This window comes from Amblyomma americanum, chromosome 10 (genome assembly GCF_052857255.1).
Source record: "Amblyomma americanum isolate KBUSLIRL-KWMA chromosome 10, ASM5285725v1, whole genome shotgun sequence".
Taxonomy (NCBI): Eukaryota; Metazoa; Arthropoda; class Arachnida; order Ixodida; family Ixodidae; genus Amblyomma; species Amblyomma americanum.
In genome coordinates this window covers 25587612-25605038 of record NC_135506.1, presented here as the reverse complement: position 1 = coordinate 25605038, position 17427 = coordinate 25587612, and the positions used below count along the sequence as shown (strand labels likewise).

At 48.1% G+C, this 17427-nt stretch overlaps 1 protein-coding gene across 2 annotated transcripts in view; it reads right to left on the bottom strand.

Annotated features, from left to right (window-relative positions):
• Positions 1-17427, bottom strand: part of LOC144107648 (uncharacterized) — a 361279-nt gene that overhangs the window by 7375 nt on the left and 336477 nt on the right. For both annotated transcript variants that reach the window (XM_077640746.1, XM_077640748.1), the window contains 10 exons: positions 11724-11855; positions 10620-10711; positions 10430-10511; positions 7344-7406; positions 6730-6826; positions 6428-6508; positions 5845-6311; positions 3732-4536; positions 3062-3287; positions 1580-1770 (listed from right to left, as the gene is read on the bottom strand). In XM_077640746.1, the coding sequence (XP_077496872.1) occupies positions 1580-1770; positions 3062-3287; positions 3732-4536; positions 5845-6311; positions 6428-6508; positions 6730-6826; positions 7344-7406; positions 10430-10511; positions 10620-10711; positions 11724-11855 (2236 nt within the window). The remainder of the gene's footprint in view (positions 1-1579; positions 1771-3061; positions 3288-3731; positions 4537-5844; positions 6312-6427; positions 6509-6729; positions 6827-7343; positions 7407-10429; positions 10512-10619; positions 10712-11723; positions 11856-17427) is intronic.

Below are 17427 nucleotides of genomic sequence, written 5' to 3'. Positions count from 1 at the left end.
TTGACCGCTACGGTGGCGGAACCGATGTTTTATGATGTTTCAACTACTGGGGATATCTTGTGACAATACAGGTGATGGGTTTGATGCCTCATGGCACACCAACTACTTATTCTAGATAGTGACAACTAGGGTGCTGAGTCTGATGCTTCATGGCGCATTGACTACTTAGGCTATATCATGACACGTCACGTGGCAGACTTAACGTTTTACGGCACTCCAAATACTTATGATGTCTTACTGCAATGTAGGTGGTGCATTTGATGGCTCGTGGCACGCCAACTACTTAGGCTATATTGCGACAAGTCGCATTGTGGATTTGATGTGTTATGGCAAGTTGACTACTGACGTCATATTGTGAAAAGTCAGGCAGTACATTTGAATTATTTATGCAGTGTTGAGCTATACGCTGTTAGAAGCATTAAATTAGCAAAATTCATGTGAGGATCCTAGTATACCAAAGGCTATGTCCTGGCTAATTAGTGAGTCTCAATAAAACAGTAGCATGAGATGCAATGAAACCTTTTATGTGTATGCATAAGTGCCCAAAACACAATTTTTGTTCCTGACATATACATTCGATATTAATATGAATAACACTGAGTGTTTCACCGCTGTATCTAAATGTCGGTACATAGTCTTTGGTTTTTCGAAATAGCTGCATCAAAGTAGAGTGCCCTGAAAGCAGCTGGTAGAGAAAGGCACTGATGACGTCCCCTTAAGAACCTAGCACCCTGAAGAGGTCGTCATTTAAAGAACAGGACATCTGTTAGCTGTTCAAAACATGCAATGTGTTCCATTCTGCAGATATGGATGATAGATGATTTGAGTGGTATATGGGATATCCTGCTGAGACACAGTGCACGTCTTCCCACAGCACATGTCCAAAATCCCAGCAGGATATGAGAAAAGTGATGTCCCATAACCCTCATAGGAAGAGCCTCAAGGAAAGCATCAGTGAGACAAATTGTGTCAAACAGCAGAGAGTTACTCAGTGCAGCAGTAGATAAATATTCATCTGTTGTCACCACTTGCAAGAGTGATGGGCCAAGCAGAGATTATAATCTTTGCCCGAATCCTCTCAGTGGTACTAAAGAATTGTGGATATTGTGCCATTAGGGAGATAATGAACCCTAAGAGGCCCTTCAGAACATATGAAGGTAATTAGGCTCTTCTGGCAAATAGCAATTGGCCATTGCTTGACATATGATAAATCACTCCGGCACAAAATTACGGAACAAGAGGGTCAAGAACATTTGTTGCTGACATAACTTATGCTCAATTCTTGGCAAGTAAAAGTTGTGTAACAATTCGACGAAAGTATAGATGTACATGTGTTTTACAACTGTGCCAGTATTACCATCAACCAAGAGTAAAAACAGCATAGGACCTACTTGGGCTTCTGGGTTGTTCTGCCGCAGTATAACCACATCAAAGGTGAAGCACGCTTTACAGGAGACAAACTAGGTATCCGAATCAACATTAGCCCAAGAAAAACAAACTATACAGCAAATGCTAACAGCTGCTGTATCAAGAATTCAAGAATATTTATGAACCTGCACACAAGTAAAGCAACACCCACCATGCACGAGCTGTTGCTCGGATGGCACGGAAGAGCGACGTCGCATTGCGCCGACCAGGGCACATGGCGGCACTGTGCTTCCAGCCTCGGGCAGATTGCCCGTCACTCTCGTGGGAACCTGATCGTCCAGGAAGGACACCTGTCGCTCCAGGCCCAATGCCGTTGGTGCTGAGCTCCTCCGGTTATTGAGCCTGCCGGTGAAAAATGCCACAGCAGACGGATAAATTGAGGCGCTGCTCCAGAGCACTCTATGCTGCAGTCACTCATTCGCCAAGCCTTTTCTTTCTACAACTCACTTCCTCCACTTAATCAGTTCACTTTAATTCATTCACTAATCGACTAAGTGGCAGAACAATGAAATAATAGCATGTTGTGGGGAGTTTAATGCCTCAAAGCTGCACGTAGACAATGAGGGACATTATAACATAGCGCTCCGGACAAATTCTGACGACCTGGAGTTATTTAACACGCGCCAACATCCCACAGCACACAAGCATTTTTGCATTTCGTGTCCATCGAAATGCGGCCGTAGCGACTTGGATTTGATCTCGCAATCTTACGCTCAGCAACGGATCACTGTAGTCACGGAGCCATCACAGCGGATACATCTATGAAATATGCGTGGTGTGACCCATCACAGAGTTAACCAAATGCTGCCGCCATGCTGCAAGTATCATTCGGTGGCACTGCACCATGCAACTAAAAATAGTTTCTTATTTGGGTTTACAGCTAATCATGCCAGAGTTGTTTGCACATGCGCCATTACATAGTAGCAGTTGCTTATGTGTACAGTTCTGTCACTAAATTCGCGGATATATTTAGAGGCATGAAACTGCTCATAAGTAAAGGGCATTTGGCCCCATAAGTATAACAAGGAAAGTAGGCAAGAAAGCAGTGACATATTGTCTCCATGCACTTTGTCCATAGTGACATACAAAGCCCAGAATATGTGGTTGGGACGCTCCCACACCCTTAACATTATTCCGGTTACAGACCTAGACAGTACCTTCATGATGAATAACCACTGAAAAGTTCGCACCTACACATTCAACCCCTTTTACTGCCCATTTTTTTCAAATTCTTTGTTAGCCACACCTCCTTCTTTGGACAGTTAGGGTGTGGGCGACAGTGTGACACTATTTGTGTGCATGCACATCTACTCCAGTGGTATGGTAGAGTGTGCAGCACTTCCACACCTCAACTCAGCAGTCATGATTTTGATATTTGGCAACCATGCCAAATTTGCTAAATCAAATTCTAATCAGCATTATGCTAACAACCACCAACTTAATAAAACCTCCAAAGCATCCTCCATGCAGCAACTGATGGAAAGACAGAACTTACTGCTTTGAATGGATAGAGTTATATAAAATAATCTGCTGTGGTAAATGTAATGTACTGCACCTACAGTTTCATTCTAATTCTTTCATTAAGTCCTGAATAGAACCTCCCCACCAGCCCAGTATTATGCATTGTCTGTACCTGGTGCAGTTCCTCCAGGATGCCTCAGGTGGGTGGTCGAACTCGATCTGGTGCGCCTCTCGCTCATTCGTCAGGCTGAACCGGTGCGACCACGACGGCATTGGAGCCTCGTCGTCAAGCGACGTGGTCACCTCCGCGCCTTTGGACTTCTGACCCGAGGAAGACGGAGGCTCGATCGTGAATGTGGCTTTTGGCGACGAGGTCGTCGGAGCCACAGGTGGTGCGGCTGTGGTAAAACAAAAATGGAGTGAATGAGTGCAGTGAAGATGGATGGAATGAGTGGAGATGTTGCAGTACAAGCACGTTAGTAAACAGTGAATGCCCACTGCACATGGATAGTAAGCCAATTTGATGTTGATCGTTTCCTTGAGCTAGTTATACTGCTTCAAATGCATCTCGAATGTCTACGGATATTATATTCTAAGCAAACTTAATTCACGGCATTTGGGAACAGGACAAAAATACAGGCAAGTGGTTAGGTTCTGCTAGTTGTTTCATGTTTTTGCACATCGAGAAAACTAAATGCAGGAATGATCAGCAAGTAACATGCAGAGCACATGTAGTGTTGCTTTCAGTGCACGAAAAAAAAAAATATTTGTGTACAGCAAGTCATGCGGCAGCCCAAGAAATCGTGAAGAATCGCGAGCATCGTCATTAGAAACCTGCTCACCTTTGGCTCGATTAGAGAGCTGAGCTGGAGCTCGTTGCATGCGAGCTCGCTTCGTTTGAACCGTTGGCTTTGGCCGCGGAACTGAACTGCCACACAACACGTCATCGCCGTCGCTGCTTTTCCGAACCGCGGAAGCGGAAGAACAACCAGCGTTCGCTCGCGTCACCACGTGACTTCCGGCGGGCGACGTCACGCCGGACGGCGGGGGCGACGGCGTACCGCAGCCGTTCTTGCAAGTCTTTGAGCCCGAGGAGTCTTGCCTGTCATTGTCCACCACCTCTTGAGCGCGTTCCTCCTCTCTCGCATCGCCGGCTGCTCCCCCACCGTCTCGCTGCTCTCGCTCAGCATCCGCCGTCGACTCCGTCGCCTCTGCTTTCTCCTTCGTGCGCTCGCTATCCCCCTCTTCTTCCCCCTCCTCGGTCGCCGTTGTCCCCATCGCATATTCTGTTGTCTGTTCCACTGTGCGTTCTGTCGTGCACTCCCGACCTTCGTCGCTGGTGACGCTGCAACATTCCTTGTCCTCGGCATCGCCCAGCTCGGCCTCCATGGAAGACGAGAAGGCGAACACTGATTCGGAGCGCCGAGGGAAGGCGCGCTTCGAGGCAGTCGCCACGAAGGGCTCCGACGTTCTCCGGTAGGGCGGGTACGAGGTGGGCTGGTGCACGAGCGAGCGGCGCTCGCTCTCCCGCGACACCCTCTGCAGGACTGCGCTAATGGGCGCCCCTTCCTGGGTGCTTGACAGCGACAGTAGGCTCGTCGTCGGCTGCAGGTTTTCGGCCGACAAAGCAGGCGATCCCGGTCGTTCCTGAGCGGGAACAAAAGGAACATGAAAGCGTAAGTCGTGCTTGGTAAAGAGAGGCAAGGACAAGAAAAGGAAGTGAAGGCATAAATCGTTCTTGACATATGGGGAGGTAAGGACAAAAGGAGGAACATGAAGGCATAAGTCGTACTGGACGGCGGAAGGTAAGGTCAAAAGGAGGAACATGAAGGCATAAATTCATGATAGGGGAAAGTAAGGACAAGAGAAGGAACTTGAAGGTGCAAGTTGTTCTTGATAGAGGGAAGGTAAGGACAAGGACATGAAAGTCAAGGCATGGACTGTTATTGATAAGGGGAAGTCATAGACATGAACGGGAAGGCAGAAATCATTCTTGATGAGGGAGCAGTAAGGGCAAGGGGAGAGACATAAAGGTGTAAGTCGTTATAGGTGGGGAAGGTAAGGAAAAGAGGAGTAGCACACAAGAGTAAATCGTTCTTGATAAGAGAAAGGTAAAGACAAGAGGAGGAAAATAAAGGCATAAATCATTATTGATAAGGGGAGTGTAAAAACAAGGATGGGAAGGCAGAAAACATTCTTGATGACGGAAGGGCAAGGGGAGAGAAGACGTGAAGTCAAACGTCATTATAGATGGGGGAAGGTAAGGACAAGAGGAGTAACATGAAACCATAAGTCGTTCTTGATAAGAGAAAGGTAAAGCCAAGAGGAGGAAAATGAAGGCATAAATCATTATTGACAAGGGGAAGGCAAAGTCAAGGATGGGAAGGCAGAAAACATTCTTGATGAGGGAAGGGCAAGAGGAGAGAAGATGTGAAGGCAAAAGTTATAGATGGGGGAAGGTAAGGACAAGAGGAGTAACATGAAAGCATAAGTCGTTCTTGATAAGAGAAAGGTAAAGCCAAGAGGAGGAAAATGAAGGCATAAATCATTATTGACAAGGGGAAGGCAAAGTCAAGGATGGGAAGGCAGAAAAAATTCTTGATGAGGGAAGGGCAAGAGGAGAGAAGATGTGAAGGCAAAAGTTGACGGGGGAAGGTAAGGACAAGAGGAGTAACATGAAAGCATAAGTCGTTCTTCATAAGAGGAAGGTAAGGACAAGAGCAGAAACAAGAAGGCATAAGTTCTTAATGAGGGAAGGTAAGGCCAAGAAAGAACATGAAGGCATGTCATTCTTGAAGGGGGAAGGTAAGAACAAGAGGAGGGACATGAAGGCATAAGTCGTCCTTAATAGAAAAGAGACAAGGACACGAGGAAGAACATGGAGGCCCAAGATTCTTATGCTTGTTATGTACATTTGGCTGTGTACTGCCTACTCTTACACTCATGTTTCCTCACCTCTGGGGGCTGGAGTCCCGCGGCCTTGGCGGCCTCTTGGGCGGCGGCCACAGCGAGGGGCAGCGACTGCCTTCGCCGCCGGATGACGGTGCGCGAGGGCAGCTTGGGCAGGCTGAGCGGCATGCTGTGTCGGCGCCCCCAAGCACTCGACCCCAACGTCTCTTCCATCCAGGAGTAGCGGGTGACCGTGGCGCTGCGACGCCGCAGCAGCGGCGGCAGTTCCTCGTCGTCGTCCCACTCGTCGTCGCCGTCGAGCAGGTCGCCCTCGTCCTCCTCCGACGCAAGCGGAGCGTTGAGGTCCGTCTCGAAGGAGCCCGACGCAGCCGTCGAGTCGTCGGCGGCGGCTATCTTTTTCTGCCACTGCACGTGGTTCAGCCACAGGTTTCGCAGCAGCTCGCGTGACAGCGGCGTGTCCAGGAACTGGTCCCAGATCTCGAACAGCGGGCTCACCACAAACTTGAAGAAGTCTGCGCGCGCGCGGAGGCGACAGTAGCGATACGTTAAAACAGTTGCTTCTTGTAGGTTCATGGTTCACACCACTAACCGGCAAGCAAAGTACATAACGCGAACGAATGATACGCACCAGCTTGTATCTTGGCTACCGTAGTCCTTTCTCTATCACAGATTGGTGTGACTGGGATGTTCAGCCGCTTCTCAAAGTCACCTGAAAAGAGTTAAGTGGTCCATCAACTGCAACATTAAAACAAGCATCACAAGGCCTCCACTTGTAGCTTTTTACAAATTCCCTAGTGGCATACAAGGGGCTGGGCAGTGTTGGATGAAGTCCAAAATGCTATCAAAAACTTCGACAGTATCAAAAGGCATCAAGTAAAAGAATGCAAAGACAATGTTGTGCACAAACAAGCAAAGGTATGGTGCACGCACCTTGCCTGTAGAACTCTTTGCAGACTTGCAGGCTCCACCGGTGGCTGATATCCCAGGGACGGCAGGGGTTTCCCAAGTCGGCGCACTTCAGAGCAATCTGTATTCGTCAGGGGCACATATGAACAGCTGAAGCACAGTTTACCGGCAGACTACTTCAGTTTATTTTTGTTTTTCAAATATGCACAAGCACTCTGTGGGTAATCTGCTGTCAAGAACATTGGTTTTAAATATCTGAAATGCCGTAAACTAAAGTATGCACTATGCGTTATGTTAAAAAGGAAAAACGACACACAATAGAATGTGAGTCCTGCAGCTTATCGCAATTCACACAACACTTGAATATACTGTAACAGTTACAAAGATATCGAAGCGTGATGCATAAACGAGAGAGGGCCATGATCGTCGGTCTCAATCACACGCGCGCCACACTCTGATGCCTTTGTGGCTGTCACATTCTCTTGGCACGAACAGTTCGTAAATAAAAGTCACCCTGCACCTTGGCCCTAAAAGCTGTAGCACAATCTTTTGCCGATCTACGAAGCCAACGCGATATTTGATAGCAGTGATAATGAAGAAAAAAAAAGTGTTATTGATCTCGATCAACTGGAACTCACCTGGAGAATGAAGTGACGGTATTCCTTGTCTGCCATGTCAAGCACATTGTTCTCCAAGTATCGCTGTGAGAACGATAAAAAAGGCACACCAGTCGTCAAAAACGCCTTATTAACACTTCGAGGAATTCATTTCAAACCTGCCCTCCAAACAGCCCCCAATACAAAGATTGCTCTCGCTTCTTTGTCGCTGATTAGGTGGGTGAAAATTTTGGTCCTTTGCAAAGTTTCTACAGCGGCAGGTGTTACACCCAGAATCCCCTCCCCCGAGATCTCGTGACCATCACACGCGTGAAATGACGTCATCACGCATCATAGTCGTATGACCAAGTCATTTCAGCCAACGATTGTCACGTGACCCTGACTGAACCCCTAAACTGATCCCCCCCACCAAAAACAACAACAAAAAAACCTTCCCTTTCACATCCCCTCCTCGGTGTTCTCCTTGCATATACAGCTGACCACCATTACTGTAAACGCCCTTTCAACATTTAGGTTGAAAGAAATATTTCACTAGCAATCCTGAAAAAAGTGAGGCGTGTCTGAAACCTGCATAAATAAAAAAATATTGCCGTGACTGGGTGACAGAGAGGTAGGCACTGCTTGCGTTTGTGTTGACAATAAGTCATTGCTGGCGTTGGCGTTGACAATGTTGTAGACTCCGCTGATTTTTGAGGAAACGAGAGGCGCGTAACTGGCTCCTTGGGTAGGTGGACACCTCAACTGCGTTTTCAGGTATGTGGCGGTGGTGTACACATAATAATAATTGATTTTTCGAAGAAAGGAAATGGCAGAGTATCTGTCTCATATCGACCAACACCTGAACTGCGCCCTAAGGGAAGGGATAAAGGAGGCAGTGAAAGAAGAAAGAGGTGCCATAGTGGAGGGCTCCGGAATAATTTCGACCACCTGGGGATCTTTAACGTGAACTGACATCGCACAGCAGGCGCCTTAGCATTTCGCCTCCATCGAAACGCGGTCGGGTTCGAACCCGGGTACTCCGGATCAGAAGCCGAGCATTTTGACCACTGAGCCACCGCGGCGGGTATGGTGTCCACCTGCAAAAGCCTGCTATTCCCACAATATTTCCTGCTTAGCAATGCTAAACCGCCAGCAGTTTTTTCTCACTTGTTACGCAATGCAAGGTAAGGAGAAATTCGCACCCAGAACAAGCCGCTAGACTCAAGAGAAATAATTTGCTGCCACCCGCAAAAACGAGACAAGGTCCCGGACGTATTGCCTTCCAGAACAGCCAAGATGCACCAGCGATGTTTCCACCATGGCTCGTCACAATACGAAAGCACCCATTCTGTCCCGCACATGGGACAGGCCTGCCTGGCTCACATGGCTTCAAGGAGCCAGCCACCGAGAATGCCAACTGCGCAGAGCCCAGCAAAATCGCATTTTCATTGGCCAGGAGATGAGCGTCTGTTATGACGGTCACGACATACAAGCATAACCAAGAAGTCGTCGCTTATGCAGGAGAATATCTCCCGTGCAGTTACCTCTGTAAAAAAAAAGATCGTTTGGTCGTTAATTTAGAGAGCAGTGTGTCAAGGCCAAACTTAGGTTCTGAGAGGAAGAAAAGACTGAACACAAAGGTCAAAGTTGCAATGTTATGTTGAGGCTCAGCAGTCAGGAGATAATTATGTCAGTATAACGATCATTCAGAAACGTTTCAGGCAGCCGACGCCTATATTATAAAGAAAAAAAAATCGGCAGATTCAATGCCAATGACGGGGCTCTAAATTTCAAGCCGAGAGACAAGAAAGGAATTTATGGGAGGATCGGACATGATGTGGCGCGACAATTATGCGAAAGCGATCGGCTTTGTCCTCGACAAGAGCTCCGATGATTTTACGCTAAAGCAGTGGTTCTCCAACTTTTTTTGCTCCAAGGAACCCCAACAACCTCCAACATGTGCCAAGGAACCTCCTCACAGTCGGCCGACGCAAGCGTCAAAACTGGTAGATATTGCTTGGAATGGACCATATGTGCTTTTTTATTACTGTTTCATTCACTTTTATATGTACCATGTTTACACTCGTAATTTGCATACTTTTTTTCTTTAAATTAGGGCTTCCAAAAAGGGGGCGCGCAAATTACGCGAAAATTTTCTGAATGGGTCCTAAAAAACTACGAAGGTCATAACGAGCAATATATACTGTATATTGCCGCGTATACGTAGACCTCTCATCTCGCACATCTCGCCGGCCAACAAAGAAGTTGATTCCAATATAACACACATACCCCCCAGGTTAGCTAGTTCCCAGCGGGATGGCATGATGCCGCGTACGCAGCTCAAATCAATAAACACGCAACGATACAATCGCAAAGCCAGCAGTCAGAGGCAAACGGAGATAACAGGCGATAAAACGGCGCCCTCGGGTGCGGCCCGGCCAACCGAATAGCAAACGGTTCGGTAGTTTCGGATTCCGGCGCGCGCGGCGCGCAACTGTTCGTCCCAGAAAGCGTCCGGGCGCCCGTGTGCTGTGCGATGTCAGTGCACGTTAAAGATCCCCAGGTGTTCGAAATTATTCCGGAGCCCTCCACTACGGCACATCTTCCTTTCTTCTTTGACTCCCTCCTTTGTCCCTTCCCTTGCGGCGCGGTTCAGGTGTCCAACGATATATGAGACAGATACTGCACCATTTGCTTTCCCCCAAAACCAATTATTATTATTATTATTATTATTATTATTATTATTATTATTATTATTATTATTATTATTATTATTATTAACAAACCAGGTACTGTGTCTGCTTCCCGCACGCCCGCCAGTAATGTAGCCGAAAGGGGGAGAGGTCAGTACGAGTGCTCGCGGAACCCAGTTTTGGAACCCCTGCGCTAATGAATGATTTTACTACAAGCCGAGCTTCACACACGTGACAATTTTTCTGGAAGGTGTGTGGGGGGGGGGGGGGGGGGGGGGAGAGAGAGATGGATCGTGGGTGACGGTGGGTGGGTGGACGGTGGTTCTGAGGGGTGGTAGATACCCTCCACGAAGCCACACACGCCATAATTTTCACACTGTGACACAGGTACTGCTTTCGCAGTAAAAAAAAGTGAGATTTTTATGATGTCTGTACCTTGAACCTGGTGAGGAACTCCTGCTGCCGAGTGATGTCCGTTGCCAGGATGAGGCTACGAATTTGTTCTTCTATTTCATCCCTGCGGAGAAAAAAAAATCACACCAGAAAGGAGATAACAGATTATTTGCAAATAATGAACAAATATAAATTGACGCTGACACTAGACTATTAGGCGAAGCGCACTCACCAATCAGAACTGGCCAGGTGATCGAATATCCCAGACTGACGCAGGCAGGACACGGCAGAACGCCAATGGTGGTTCTCTAGCACCGAAAAATTCTGGGGAAATGAAAGAACGAAAGCTCAGAATAAAATTAATTTGCCGTTGCACGCCGTGTGAGAAGGGCGCACGACATAAAACAATTTCCGCAACCTGAGGAGTCCAGTGCATTTGCGCATAATGCAAGTTACAATACCGCGTGTCAACGATAGCCTGGGCAAAAAAGGACCTCTATAAAAGTAATCGAAATCGCAATCGCTCTGTGTGAACATACATAGCATGAAGAATTACAGCAAAAAAAAAAATCGTCCTGCATAACATACGAACTACTTAGCAGTAAACCTCTCTCCACTTATCCCCATGACAAAAGCTGCAGGGTAGTTACTCCCGAATTGTTCCAAGGTTGTTACTTCCCAGAAGGATGAACCCCACACCCTTGCCTTTTTCTTTGGCTCTGCGCGTCCGAGTGACGCGAACCCGTCTGAAAAATAAATCTACTGGAGCTCCAGTCGGATACAACTCATGTCTGCAGAGAAACTCTGCCCACATTCAGGACCGCCATACACAATTCCTCCGCGACAAATATCAGTCCGTTGTTAAAGCTTTTCCTGCTACCTAAACAAGAAATTGATCGCAAGACAAAATTATAAGCTCTGGCCTGTTTGATGTAGTGAACCAATAAAAAGCCGATTTCTTCTGTTGTGACTGGTTGTTGAGGTAATACAGGGCGTTATGGACTACGGCCCATTGTTGCAACCTGATTGTTCTTTATTTAAGTTGCACCCTACTGCAGTTGTGCTGCTTACATTCTTTCTCATAGCTTCCTTCCTCTTTTTCTTTGGCGTTTTTTTTCTAAACCACGCACACAATGCAACAGGGCGGTTCAAAGTTGTCGCTGAACTTCTTGACCGCTTTGCTGCCCACACAAATTGGCACAGATCTTCCTTTCATGTCGACAGGATTCCAGGAAAGCTTGGTAGCAGTACTTCTAATTAACGTATGCGCGTCGAATCAGGCCACACGGGGACAAACTCCCCTCTTTGTAATACGCAGGCGCTCAGCGGAACTCACATTGTAAAGTGCAGCCAGGTGGTTGGAGGTAGCGATAAGGAACGGTTGGTTGACCCCGGGGTGGTCCAGGTCATGGGTGACAGCCGCAATCAGCGACGCCATCGCCTCCAGAGGGGTCATGTGCTCGCGAATCTGCGCCCATTTAACACACAAAGTCAGCCAGCGTGCAGGTAGGGTCACGTGACGTGTCATGACACAAAACAAATCCGCCCTTTCGCCCTAAACGTGTACAGCACGGAGGGTTGTTCTGGCAACTGAATTATTTTTTTTTTCTTTCAAATTGTTATTGTACAGCCGTCTTTCCGTTTCACTATGTAGAGTTCCCGGACTACCACCTTCATTATTGTGCGTGCACTGGTGCTCTTACGACAGCCCTTGCACTATACGGCTCTTGAGGAGCGAGGACATCTCTTTTTACGCTCCAGACATTGGAAGCGTTGGCTGCGTAACATGAACAGTATAACCGTATAGATTAGTCAGGGAGGAACCATAATTACCCTGAGACTTTTGACGAACACTGCAACAGCACGAGCGTAGGAAACAATGTCCCCTGAAGGGGTACTAGAAAAAACGTCCCCGGAAAACGGGTCTCCGGAAAAAGCGTACCCGGAAAAGGCGTCCCCGGAAAAACGGCCTCATTTCTGAAGTAGGAAAAAATGTCCTCAAACGGGTGCCATCAGACGTCTCGTGATCCACAGCAGCTTTACTTCACTGAAATCTCGAGCTAACGTCCCCTGCCTTGAATCGCAACGTAAGATACCTACACTTTTCCTTTCTCATAAACTCCCCTATTCACCCCTCAGCACTTCCGTCATCACCACAGCCCACTGTCATTAAACCGTATTAACCACCCGAAATCAGTGCATCCTCTTCGAGCATCCACCTCTGCCCATCTCAATTCATTCTTCAGCCAGACCGCCAGAAAGCGGAACTACTTGCCAATGGAAACTGTTCTAAATAACACCCCTGACCGCTTCAAGGCATCAATCAAACTAACTACTTGATACATATGTGAGCCAACCCCTCATGTAATTCCCCTTGCGGGCCTCTGAGGTAAAAATAAATAAATATATAAATCGCCGATTTTTCGTTACTGATCGATCGCGATAGTTTGCTATTTCAGCGTCCTGACGTGGCATTACCTGCAGAGTGATATAAGCACTCTTCAGCGCTATAACTTCAGGCGTGGGCCGTCTATCGAGAGTGGACGTTATTGCATTTCGCGCTGGAGACCACAACGAATTCCGCAGCGGAAAATATTTCCGAGCAGATTCCGGGATGTCAGTAAAAATAAAATGAAAGGTGAGGTTAACAAAAAAAATACAAACGCATGAGGATTTGAAATACGGAAGCGCGAAACTGTGCATAAGTGCGGGACGTCATGCCAAACAGCAATGCACTAAAGTCTTCAGAGCGCGTTGTAACGACATCGTAAGGTTGGACCGTGCGTCGTATGCAGTACGTTGGAATGCCGGCAGCAGTTCCGCCATGTGTACGGTAGAAGCCAGGTGCTTTTAGCACCGCGCTGCGTGCCAAGCAATGTGCATGATAATGACATCGCATTATCACCTTGGTTATATATGTTGCCGACTAAACCTAACTAGGCCGTACCGTAAACCACGCTCAAATCACGCCAATACTGATCCGGAGTTCCCGGTTCGAACCCGACCGCGGCGGCTGCGTTTTTATGGAGGAAAAACGCTAAGGCGCCCGTGTGGTGTGCGATGTCAGTGCACGTTAAAGATCCCCAGGTGGTCGAAATTATTCCGGAGCCCTCCACTACGGTACCTAATTCTTCCTTTCTTCTTTCACTCCCTCTCTTATCCCTTCCCTTACGGCGCGGTTCAGGTGTCCAACGATATATGAGACAACAGATACTGCGCCATTTCCTTTCCCCCCCAAAAAAAACCAATTATTATTATAACTGGCAGCACGTGCTGAAGAGGCACGCGGGAACAACTGGAAGTGACGTCGTACAGCGTAACTGACGCCTGTACGCTTTATATCGACATCGTGCTCCAGCACAACGTTGTCGTTCTCCTCTTCTTCCAAACCAACACTGACGGAACGGTCACATCATAGCAACCGGCCCAACAGTCATTCTATGCAGGCTACCTCAACGAAGAAATCATTCGAAATGAGACATTTAGTCTCGTTTCGTCATCAAGTTCAGGTCACCGCAGTGGGGTTTCAGTGGTATTTGTAACACCCCGCCGCGGTGGCTCAGTGGTTAGGCCGCTCGGCTACTGATCCGGAGTTCCCGGGTTCGAACCCGACCACGGCGGCTGCGTTTTTATGGAGGCAAAACGCTAAGGCGCCTGTGTGCTGCGCGATGTCAGTGCACGTTAAAGATTTCCAGGTGGTCGAAATTATATCAGAAACCTCTACTACGGCACCTCTCTCTTCCTTTCTTCTTTTACTCCCTCCTTTATCCCTTCCCTTACGGCGCGGTTCAAGTGTCCAACGATATACGAGACAGATACTGCGCCATTTCCGTTCCCCAAAAAACAATTATTATTATTACTTGTAAAGCTGCTTCAGGATCTTGTTTTAAAAGCATGCATCGCCCGTCATGAGTGGTAAAGCCAACCCTCCCTCCTTACTCCCGCTATTCCCGTTTACCCAATACCCTTGCGCAACTGGCGGGCATGGCAGGCCTCGGCGTCTCCCGTCGATCTAGTTGGATCGCGTCCCGTTAGGAGAAAAGGCCTTTATTTGAGCGCCAATAAAGTTTTAGTCTCTCACTTCCCTCTCCTGCCACCTGCGGCGTCGCTTTCAGATACCAGTTTCGTGTCTGAAATGCTTTCGCCGGAGTAGGGTCAACACGCCACAAACCGGAGCATCCGTTAGGATGAAATGAACGCTCTAGCTGTATACGCGCTGCCTCGTGAGAAGAAAAACAACATGCACAGTTACGAAAGGTAGCGTCAGTTACTCCCTTGGCCGAATGCATAATAACGTTGCTAAAGGCGGCCTGTGATCGCCCACAGTCTCCGCTATACGGTAGTGCTGGCTATTACGAACTTTTCCCACTTGCGGACCGCTTCGCGTGTTCGGCCCTTGTACACTAAGAGTCAGCACCAGCCTCCGTCACACTGCGCAATTAAGTGGGAACAAACTGAGGTACGAGAATACAAACGCGACTATCACCCCGGGACGGCTGCCAAAACTGTTCCCTACACTTACAGGCTGCATCAAGATCGAAAAACGAGAACTATCGCGAGACAGTTAGTTGTCCGGAATTGTGAAAACTAAAGGCGCTAGAACTTTACTTGCCCGAGTAAGTTCACACGCAAAATTTAGGCTCATGGAACGGTAGAAGCCGACGGGAGTCGTCGCCGTATAGATAGAAAGCTACTGGAGTAGTACACTCCAGCTCTGAGACGAGTAAATCAGAAACAATCACTAAATCGCCGCCCGCATCTTGATGCCAAGCTAAAACAAAGACTGTTTTGCCCTCGAAAAAGACAAAACACCGTAGCTGTCACGACCTCTGCATACGCAGCCGCAGTCTTCGCAGCAAGGTCATGAAAAAATTCGCGCGTTTGTATACGCCCGAAGCCACGTACAAAATGATCCGCTAAATCTGACAGCCTCATTTGAGCGGGGTTAATTAACAGGAACACGTCGAGTGTCGCAAAAGAGTCGCAGGCGCGCGCGCGCGCGCCAAAGCGTAGGAGGAGAGAGTTCTGCGAGCGCGCCAATCATGCCAGGGCTCTAATCGACCGTATTAAGTACGCCAAGAATGACTCTGGAAAAGTCGAATGACAGAGAACAAACGCACCTATATGCAGTCGTTCCCCCGGCTTTCAAAACCGCCTACACGAGCTCCCGCAACCAGCCCCCACGGCTCCCAAGCCTTGTTCCAGAAGAGCGAATACAAACCGATTACTAAAGAAACAAAATAAAGCCAGAATTGTGCCTGCGCTCTGAAGAGATTGAATTTAAATTCCCATCGAGTAAGCCTCGATCGCAGTTCTCTAGCCTCCCCTGAAAGACAGCTCCAAACGAGAACAGAGAGATAAGAAAGAGGATGATTGAGAACGAATGAGATAAGGAGCGGCCCAAGTGACACTGCCTTGCCTGGCTGTCACCGCCCGCATAGCGAGATGACACCTTCCGCGCTATCAGGCGCCGGCCTTGTGCGAATTCTTCATATTTCTGGCTTCCGAATTGTTCGCAGTGCAAGTCGGGGCTTGTCCTCAAGCGTCTATGGCGTTGCGCAAAACGTTGGGCGTGTTAATTCCACTTTTCCGAAGGTCGTTCAAACATTGAATAAGGGGCCGCCTTATACAGCTGACGTAAGCGACGAGCAAATGATTTCTGACACCTTTGAAGCGCGCGCACTATTTTTAGAATTACTCTGAACACGGCGTGGCTTTTCAAAAACCCTTGGTTCTTTCCTGACGTGACACCTCGCTTTCGATTTAGATGCTGAGGTCAGATATGCAGCGTGAATATACCAGCAAGCGTGCAGACAGTAAACTGAAATGTGGCGCTACAGGACGTGACGTGCAGTTTACTCCGACAGCCTAGGGCGTCGCTCCCATTCGAGCTTAGGCGGTAGTGCGGGTTGAAAGTGGAATGTTTCGAGCCGACTTTGAGCTCTGGGGATAGCAGCACGCAATCAGGATACGCCATCTTGATCAATCGTCTATGCTGCTTTTTTTTCAGCAACGTCCTACACTTAGAGCAGAGCAGCCTAACATCTCAGCATCTTCTCCATATGAGCACGCCATTTTCAACACCGGCGCATCGCAGTACGATGACAAAATCGCGGTAAGGTAAATCGCAGCAGGTAAATCGCAGTTGGCCCCTACCACTTGATTACAGCTTTCTTCAGACAAAGAGGTTGCTCAGTATGAAAAGAGCTTTTGTCAGCTAGCAAAGGCTAAAAAATCGAATACAGGTGACGCCACCACCGGCAGCTTTCGCAAGCAAAATGCGGTGGTGTAAAGCCTTATTCCTGCGCAGATCCCTGAGGTGAGGCTACATTCCCATTCACTTCCTGACGGTGATCACGGAGTCCTTCCTGGTCTTGACGTCAAGTTTGAATCGAATGGCGAAAAAAAAAGTTCCTCACCCTTTAAATTCAATTTCTCGGCAACAAACCCGAATTTTTCTGCAAAAAACACGCACCAACATAGGCATGACGAGTCATACAAGCGATTTTTACTGAAAACGTGAACACGACATCACACAATCAATAAGTGTAATATAACAGAATACAAGTTCTGTGCAACGCGTAAACTTGTACTGGCGCTTGTGCTGACGCTGTTCGAAAAACCCACGCTCGAGCGACATGTGACGTAATATAGGATCGTCAGGTTGCGGCGCTTCGCGCTGGCGCCAGCCCGCAATCCTCTCACGTTTTCGTAATCCCTGTCGAGATTTTGGCCCCCCTGAAACCGCTCGTCATTGCAGTTTCCACCGCAGAGTTGTCTATGTGAGCGTAGGATACACGAAACTGGCTCATTACGTCACAACGCGCCAGTGCATAGTATCTGCGGTGGGAAATTCAGTAAACCCTGGTGTACACACTTTTTTCAAATGCTACAGGGGAGCTTAGAAGCAAACCGTGTGGGCTCTAAATCTTTCCGTAAAGGCTGTATACGGGACAGGCTCAAGATAATATCGCTTGCTGTTTTGGACATAAAAGAGGCACGGTACGCTTGAAGGCGACAAACGCACGCGGCACGGCCTG